Source organism: Chamaea fasciata, unplaced genomic scaffold (genome assembly GCF_029207755.1).
Source record: "Chamaea fasciata isolate MVZ Bird 193981 ecotype frontalis unplaced genomic scaffold, bChaFas1.0.hap1 SCAF_7, whole genome shotgun sequence".
Taxonomy (NCBI): Eukaryota; Metazoa; Chordata; class Aves; order Passeriformes; family Sylviidae; genus Chamaea; species Chamaea fasciata.
In genome coordinates this window covers 41,319,583-41,329,065 of record NW_027094092.1, presented here as the reverse complement: position 1 = coordinate 41,329,065, position 9,483 = coordinate 41,319,583, and the positions used below count along the sequence as shown (strand labels likewise).

At 47.4% G+C, this 9,483-nt stretch overlaps 1 protein-coding gene across 2 annotated transcripts in view; it reads right to left on the bottom strand.

The window, feature by feature from the left end:
• Window positions 1–1,203: 1,203 nt before the first annotated feature.
• The window catches only part of ADCK1 (aarF domain containing kinase 1), a 75,136-nt gene continuing 66,856 nt past the window's right edge, over window positions 1,204–9,483 (bottom strand). For both annotated transcript variants that reach the window (XM_066188588.1, XM_066188587.1), the window contains exons 8-11: window positions 7,911–8,060; window positions 7,482–7,679; window positions 3,637–3,830; window positions 1,204–2,220 (exon numbers count right to left, since the gene is read on the bottom strand). In XM_066188588.1, coding sequence (XP_066044685.1) covers window positions 2,049–2,220; window positions 3,637–3,830; window positions 7,482–7,679; window positions 7,911–8,060 — 714 coding nt within the window. In that variant the 3' untranslated portion in view covers window positions 1,204–2,048. The remainder of the gene's footprint in view (window positions 2,221–3,636; window positions 3,831–7,481; window positions 7,680–7,910; window positions 8,061–9,483) is intronic.

Here is a 9,483-nt window from a genome sequence, read left to right as displayed (position 1 = left end):
TACCAGGGTTTCTTTTTTGCTCTTAGCAAAGATCAGAGAGCACATCGCTCCTGCTGCTGCCCCCAAAGTAGGAAGGGCTCAGAGAGCTATTGCCAGGATCAGGTGATTGACTACACAGAGACCTAAAACCCACATTCAGTAATACCCTGTCCCAAATTCTGCCAATCACACACCACTTCTTGGCAGTCCTGAGCCAGCCAGTTCTGCCAACATGCTTGTACACAGACACTGTCTGCACATCTGCAGTCCCTAACCCATCGTGCCCAAGCCCACCAGCACCCAGGTACCTTTTCTGGATGACATTCCTTCCCTTTCCCACACAGCCAGCAACATGATTGTTTTGCCAGGGATTCACACACACTTACCCACACTCTGTCTCCTGCTTTCCTTCCCAAGCAAATGAATTCACTTCAAGGTAGGATCTCACACCTGTGCAAGTTGGAAAATTGTATAGAAACTGAGAGAGTGAATGGCCTTCTTATGGCTTGCTCTGAGGCACAGTTAGGTGCCTGAGTAACCCTCAGCTTAGCAAGCTTTCTGACAGTAGACAGACATTCCCATCCTGTTTTTCACGTCCCCTTTCACCAAGATAGTTTATGAGAAAAGCTGAGATGATGGGAGCAGTCACCTCCATCCACCCTTCCTGGCTAAAGGAATTCTTACAAACAGCAGAGATGTCTCCCAGTATCTCAAATATGTCTCACAAAAAGCAGGCCTCTAGGTGGGACTTTCTGGTAGCTACCTCACAGCTGCAGAGTCAAAGCCATCAGACCTGTCACTTGCACCACCAAGCAAATGCCGGGTTTTTGTCTGAGGCTGGAGCAGTAAAATGTCACAGGCAGTGACGAGGTCAAATGCTCACTGTGGCATGGAGGTGGTGACATCTCACAGATGTGCTGCACCACACTCCCACGGGCAGGGAGGAGGCAGGGTCAGTGTGGATCTGGGCAGAAGGGTGTGAGGTGTCCTCCCAGCAGAAAGTTGCCTCCTCCTCCATTCCATCCCAACACACATCTGATGCAGTACCAGAGGACTCAGATGTGGTACAAACCTCTTGGATAGAGATAAGACCAAGTGGACATTTTGCTTACAAGGAATTGCCAGCACTGCTTGGCATCACTCCCTTGTGGAGAAATGGAAACAGGACTTAGGTTAGAAGCCCAAACATAACTAGTGCACAGTCAAGCATCCCTCCTCCAAAGATATTAGATATAACACATTTATTTTGTTGTGTGGAAGTATTTTACAGTACACATACATTACCAGCAGTTTCAGAGACCTGAGTCATCATTCCTACTGCTTTCCCTGTTCTCAATTCTTCCTTGAATTTCAGAAGAGGGGCAAGATCACTGTCCCCTTCCCCCATTTCACCTGCAAGGAAACAGGCCAGGAGAAGTCCAAAAACAGAGGCACTTGCTGACAGGACTGGAGAAGAACCTTAAAAAGCTGGACTCCCAGTCCACCACTCTCACCATTTGAGTCCTCTTTCTATGGTGCTGGAAGAGAAAACCCTAGTGACAGCTCTCCACAAGGTTTCACTCCTCTGAAAAATATTCTGCACACCTAAACAGAAATCAGACCAAGGAGATTGCACAAACTAATATAAACTCTATTGCATTTTAAAGAGACTTACCACCTCTCTCTGAGGGTCTGAGAAATGTTTTGAGACATTCTAGATAGGACTGGGACTCTCTTAAATTCAGTAAGATTGTTTTAGAAAGAGTCAAAGAGGCATTTGCTTCCAGCACAATCCCACTAGAATCTGAGTGGAACTTAACCTGCACAAATGAGGAAAGAAGGTATCCTTTCCTGTCTTTCCTGCACAAGGTATCGTGCACCTACGTTTCCTAAACCACAAAACAGTAGGGCTCTGGTACCAACTACACCTCTCTGTGTCACAGAGGAAGCTAATGCTGTAAAACAGAAGGACAGTGCAGTGTGTAATGTGGAGTAAGACCCAAAAATAGACAGAAAGAGTCAGAAAGGCAAACGTGCCACAGAGAGCAGAAGGGAGGGAGGGAGCAGACAGCCTCTCCCACCAGTTCATGTCAGTATGTGAAATGGTGCAGCCGTCTCAGGAGAGCAATGACCCAGTTCCCCAGCTGGGACCCCTTCAGCCACAGAAAGAGTTCATATAAGTTGATTTGCCACAGGCTTAGGGTTTCTGTGAGTGAGATCTGGGCCCTCCTGTAAAACGAGTGACTCTTGCTCCTCTGGTACCTAGAATGAGAGAAACAGCTGCATTAGATCCCACAGGAAATAGCCCAGGTGGAAGGAGGCCTGTCCTACATCTTCCGCACAACTGACCCTCTCCAGGGGTGGGCACTATCCCCCATCTGCAGAATCCCCAGGAAGCAGGGATTTTCTCTAAGCAGTGCTTCTGAGGAGCTGGGGACTGCCTTTCTTAGAATGAATCTGGCAGAAGAGACAGCCTGCTCCCTTGAGAACTCAGTTCTCTTCCCACTGTGTGCAGTGATCCTGGGTTATGGCATTCCCCTGCTTCTATGCCCAGCTTCACCTCAGCTCACAGGAACAGGTGCACACTTATTGCTTTTCCTGGTAGCACACTTGTATGAGTCTAGCAATCCTGACACACAGATTCCAGGAAAAGTATTTCTCCACCTTTCTTTAGCAGGGGCTAATTTGGATTCATAGGTCCTTCATCAGCCCAAGAAATAACTGTTATTTCATGTACAAGGAGGACAAATCTGAGGCAGAAGTGCACTGATTCATAAGACTCACAGAAGGAAATCACTTGCACAACTCCTGTTTCTGGCTTTTAAACATCAGCCTGATTTTCAGTCAGTCAGCCCAATCCCCTCAATCAGGCTGCAGTGAACTTTCAGATCTATGCTACTTACAAATACTGCCCAGTGGTAATGCATGTAATGGGCAAGAATCTTCTTCCCCTACTCTGGGGGGACAAATCCTAAACCCTCAGCCTAAGGCCTCCAACTCTATCCCTGTCCCCAGCCCCAGGGTGACTGGTTTGTCCTCTGGAGAGGCTGATGGATGTAAGAACAGCACAGACAGAGGCTGAGACATATAACTGAGCAGGGGTAGGACCACAATGAGGGGAAGAGATCCACAGCTAACAGTAATAGGTCCAGAAGTTAAGTCAGGCCCCCTGAGTAGGGCCCTAATAAGCCTTAATGGCCCTGACTAGCCTGGAACCACTCCCAACCCTCTTCTCATAGGCCCACCAACCTCAGTTAATCTCAGATCTGCACCTTCAGTTCCTCCTGAGCTACACTGGAAGAGTAACTGTCTCCAGCTCATGCCCTGCTGTGAAGCCCCATGGCCCAGACCTCAACTCACATATTAACCTCTTTGCTTGACCTCAGCCCTCTCTTGTCACCACGGACCTGCTTGACAACCACTGGACATAATCTACAGACTGAATTTCTGGTTTGTTCTCAGACCTGCCCCATCACCAGGATGCCGCCTTATCATGTGGACTTTTGACTGGATCTGACCACCATCTCAGGGTCTGTCCTGCTTGCCTTGCTCAGCTGCAGTGCGACTGGACCCTCATAGGCCTGCTGTACCTGGGATCTCCCTCATCTCCCAGACCACAGGGACAGTCAGCTCCAGCTGCTCCCTGTCTGGCCTCTGATGCCTGGGTAAGAGACTCACGTGGAAACAGCTCTGATGCAGCAGCGGGACATGTTGAGGAAGGAGCTGGCACTGGCCCGTGTGTGCAGGGCTGACTCAATCCCCCTTAACAAGTCATTGGTCTTCAGCAGAAGCAGCATCTGGCGGGGAACGTTGTTGAGGAGCTGGGTGATCTGGGGCAAGTAAGCAGCAGCGTTGGACCGGATCTCCATGTCCTGTGGCGAGCCAGGTCATGTCAGGGAAAATGGAGAGAGAAGGTGAGCGTACACAGGAAATCCATGTCCAGATGCAGCTGAGATTTGACAGGAAGAGACAGTGTTTTAACAGACCATGACACTGGGCTAGAAGCTACAGAGCTCTGTTCTGCTTTCCTGCAGACACTGGGCACAGCATTCACAGCACAGATCAATCCTGCCCTATCCCATCCAGCCCTCGGTGAGATAAGGGTGAGATAAGGACCTATCCCCTCACAGGCAGGATTAATAGCCTCACAGGAGAACATCCACTCACTGCTGTCTCGGTTCCTGGTCCTAGGCAGCCTGCAGCTACCAGATCCCATTACTGTCCTTGGAGACTTCTCACCTCACCAGCCCCAAAAGTGGCAGAGTTGCAGGTAATAGAATTGCTCAGGAAGGTGGAGGCATGCTGCAAACACAACCAGGCTGCTTGCTCTTTGCTGCCCCATGCAACTGATGACTCTATGCTATACTGATGGAGCTGTTTCCAAGTTTAGTCCTCTGTCCTCAACACAATTCAGCAGAGGTGAGAATTATGCACTTAAGCATCATGTTTACCCAAAAGATCAAAAATCATCAAATTGTCATCTGTCAGATCTAGATCTATATCCTGTATGACAGAAGCCAGCAGCAGATAATTAAGGAAAGAGTGTGAGTTCAAGGCAGTCTTTAATTTTCTCTGGTTCTCCAGATTCCAAGAAACACATTGCCTACTGTAAGAGCACAGTCATAACTTAGGAGCTACAGCCTGAGCCACTTAAGATGAGCTCCTCTCCAAATACAGCCACAAGAGCATGCAAGACAGTCAGTCCTGCCTCTTCTTCCTATTTTCAGATCTGAGAGTTCCCTCACCATCCCAGTAAATGTAGCACAGTGTAGTTGGGAGATGATTCTATATGCATACCATGTCCCTACCTCTTCCTACAGAGGCCATGACATGAATCATGACATGAATCATGACATGAAATCCAAAGACACATCCCTGGAACATCTGAAATCTAAAAAATTGAGGAAGATACATGCAGGGGGGCAGTAAGTAACTTCTTACAGGAAGGAGGCTCCTTTGTGGGAAATGACAGCTCTAAAGCCTTCTCTCTGGAATGAGGGATGGCCTGTAATACATGATGTGGGATCTCACGCTCAGTCTTTGTGAACTTCAAACTTATTATAGAGGAACAGACCTGCACAAATTGAGTGTGCAGGTCATGATGGTCAGAGATGTACACAGCTCACACACCACCATGGTTGCTTTGCTGCTGACAATCGGAATCTTTGTGCCGTCCAGCCTCCATCACTGACCAGATACACAAGGCTTCAGCAAGAAGACGCTCAGCTCTCCTAAATGTTGTTTTGTTCCATTATTTGTTGGCAGAAAATTCCTCCCTGATTATTTCTTATCCCTTTTCCCAGGCAGCATCATTGCAGAGCCTACAGTATTTTCCAGACATAGGTTTTCTTTTCTATTTCTTTTCTTTTTATTTTTAGCTCCAGCTGCTTGTCCACATCACAAAACAACCACATGATCTGTCATCAGAACTGTCATTTTCTGTCAAGGGCAAAGCCTGTGTGCAGAGCAATAAGCTATGCCACAGAACCTGAGAAAAACCCCTTGGCTGCAGCTGCTGAGGCTGCTGCAGGATGCAGCAAAAGACATCGTAAAATCAGATGAGATGAGGCTAGCAGCCACCCTGAGCGATCAGCTGCCTGGCCCTGGCTTAAGGCAGGAATAACTATACCTATGGCAATCCTCTAACATTTGCCCAGCCTGCACCTAAAACTCCAGTAAGACAAACCAAAACCTCCCCAGACCATCTGCACTGGCATTTCACTGCTTTGCCACTAGATATGGCTTTCCTCATGTTTAGCTCAATTTAAACTCATGACTGCTTGTCCTGCTTTCATCGCTCTTTAAGAAACTTGAAAATCACTTCTACGGCTCTTCCTGACCCGCCTTTTCTAGATTTTTTTCTCACCTAACTTGCTCAGACTTACCTCATGGGTTGCATCTGCTTGGCCACTAGTCCTTGTAGATTCCTACTGGACTTGCCCCAGTTTCATCAAACATTTCTCAAGATGCAGTGTCCCAGACTGAGTACAGCACTACAGATAAGATTTTGTTTCAGGAGGGTTGCTTCCTTGTCTCACAGGCTACTGTCATGTTGATACATCCTCAGGCACACTCTCTGGAGCTCTGCACTGATGGTACCTGCCTACACAGCTCTCAGCTCTTGCTGCTGATAAAATCTTTCAAGTTCACCTCTAAAGTAAGGGCAAGCAGCAGCTCATTTCCTAATGCGACAGCAAATCTGCTCAGCTCCCCATTATCTGCTGCAGGATTATCTAGTTTCAGCATTAATTGTGTTATGTAGGCAAAGACAACAGAGCTGGTCCCATACACACAATTCAACTCAATGATAAAGCTCATTAGCACACACAGGGTACCATGTAGCTGCAGATACACCTCTGGCATAACCTTCACAAGCAAGTTGGGAATAAACATTGCTCACTAACTCAGATTCAACACAGGTCTTGCAGTATTGGGAGTCAGTGCTGTGCCAATTTGCTTTGGCACCTCTGAATTTTTTCTGAAGCTACCAGCTCCAGAACTCACCAATGAAGCACAGATCTATTAGATAGTCATTATATTATTTTTGATGTGCAGAAAATTAACTCAGATAATTGGGAGGGGGTCCATTACCCAAGGTATCTGATCTACTCATTGCTATGGATAATGGCAAGCCAGTACAGCAAATCCTGCCACATCCATCAAAATGAAGGAACTTTTAGAAAAGAATTTCATAGGACAATATTATAGTGCTACTTAAATGCATTTCATCCTCTCTACTACAGATGTGTGCAGATAAAAGCAAATCATAGGATACAACACACTTCTACTTACAGACACTCGTCCACCAGCTGAACCACATCACTTTATGTTCTTCTCTAGAAACAGCCCAGTTGGCAGGGCTGCTACTGTTCTTAAGGCAGGGTATTGTGTGTATCAGGTGTGCAAGGAGGCGTGAGAACGATCCCAGCACGTGTGGATATGAAAGGATGGAGAATGTAAGTGGCAATTTCCCAGATTTGAAGTGATTGAGTTGACAGGATCTGCAGTTAAGCAACCTTGACTCCAAGTTAATAAGGTTTTTGATTGGGAGGTAATTTCCAGGGGTTTTTAGGAGTTTATATCAGTGCTGTTAGTCATTTACATGAATAGTGGATAATGCATTATCCTTCTCATGTCTTCCCACTAAACCTTTATGTCTCCTGTACCTTATCCCAACCTCCTTGATGGTTTCCTGCACAGCTGCATTCAACATTTTTTTAAGAAAAGTACAATCTACAAATGTTTCCGCAGCAAGAAACAGTGAACACTTAGGTATTAAAATATTATACAAAATTTAAGCAGCCCATGACAAGTGAATCTGAGAAATTAAATTCAGCTACTATAAAACACATTGCAGAAGGAGTCCTGGCTTTTTCTAGCTCAGCTATCAATGCAGAAATTGCTACAAAACTGACAGAGGCTGCCCAGCACTGCTGTACTATCAGTGGTGCAAGTGATTTCAATGAAAAAAGGTACTGAAGAGAAGGAAGGGCACACATTAGGGAAGGACACACAAGACCTACCTCGCTGGCAGAGACTGGTGACTGGTCAATGCCCTTGTTGACAGATTCCCAAGATCTGGCAGTCAGCATGCAGGCAAAGAGAGGATACAAATCCCCTGCCCCAAGCCGCCGGCTGTACTTCTGCACCCTCTTCATATCGGCCTTGATGAGGGCCTGCCAAAGGCGGCAGTAGTCCATGCGGAATGACTCGCTCAGCACCTGGGAAGGGAGACATGGTCCCCAGAAGCCCACAAAAGACAGGACACAGGGGGAGAAGTCCTGCACCCCTTGCCTGTGCCCTATCCTCCATTTCAGAGTCAAAAAATATCTTTGGAGGGTTATGGAAGTAATAGGAAAAATGTATTCATATATGTTTAGAGGAGGCAAGGCTGCAGTCTGATGCCCAAAGGCAGCCCCACAAAGCCCTGGAAGCCCCTCATACCTACATACCTGGTAGAGCCCATGATCCAGGAGGATAATGTGAGCCTTGCCAGAGGCTGGGCACTTCTTCACCAGCACGTTTCCTGGGTGTGGGTCACAGTGTACAAAGCCATTCACAAAGATCATTTCACTGTAGAGCTTCCCCAGGTTGCGGGAGATCTATGAGGAGACAAGAGATGGTCACACACTGCCACCCACAGTAGGGTGCCTGCTGGGGAGGGGAGGCAGCCTCTGTGTGACAACCCAGGAAGCAAGGGTCTGTATATGCTGATATCCCCATGCAGAACTCCTGCAGCTCCTCACACTGATGGAGGCACGGGGTGGCTGCTGGCATCTACAGGTAGCAGGGTGGTCCAGGGCATTCAGGGAAGGATCCATGATGGGAACACCATGAAGGTGTTTATGGGATCATAGGTTATTTAAAGACACTGGTCTAGCATAAAAAAGAGATAGTACCTGTGGGTAGGACTGGGGTTTCTGGTTAATGAGGAGGAAAGTGGGACAGCAGATAGTGGCAGACATGCATTCACAGGGGAGGCATGGAAATTGCTGCTGGGGTGAGACTGCCTGGAGGAAGACTCAGGTGTTTCCATCCATGGATGGCAACAGGACACAGAAACGAAGGGGTGGGCAGAGACTCAGCCAATCCATCTGCCCGCCAGAATGAACATGGGTTCTCTCTCCTCTCCCTCCATCAGACAGACTGTCCCCCACTTTCCCTCTTCCTTTCCTCAGACCCATGCTAATCTGATTTGCAATGTCTGTGAAGATGAAGAAGCACAGAAAAGCTGTTTAAAGCATCCTGTCACTGCTGCGTCCCTCCATACTACCGCTCTTTATCACCAAGAGATGTTATTAAAGTTAAAAACCTCCTAGGAGAAAGTAAACATCCCCAGGGCATGGGATCAATCCCATGCCATGCAGTAACACAGCAGCCTTGCCCTGCCATTCCAGAGAGGCACAGTGCTACACAGCAGAGTGCTGAACAAGCAATTAAAAGACAGTCATTATAAATTATTCCAAGCATATCTCCAGACACACTCTGTAAGTAGCAAACTGGCAGCTGTCCCCATAAGCAGAGGTGGTAGAAGAGGTAACAGGGATAGTAATGAAAGCTCATCCCGCAGAAAACCAGACAGACAAGAAAGGGCTTGCTTTACCCACCTCTGAAATGTGGCCACCTCTGAGAAGAGCATTCACTATGAATAGTGGCCAACTAACTACAAATGAGAAAGAACAAGAGCCCTTCCTGCAGCTCACCGACAGGGACAGCAGTTGGATCAGGTGAAACAATCCTTTGTCCCTCAAGTGGGACCTGGAACCACTGCTGAATCACGTGAATGCTAGGCCAGCCCATGATGAATCACCCACACAAACAGCACAGCCCTGTGATCTCCTCTAGTGCAGCTTCCCTAACACCATGCAGGTGTTATTTTAAGTACTGACTAAGGGGAGTGATGTTTCCCTTCTGAATCACCAGCAGAGATCACCAGAGCCATGAAGTGACCCTTACATGTCTCCTTGATCGGCAAGCTCTAAAATTAGACAGGACCAAAGTACCAGGTGCTGTGATCTCATATAA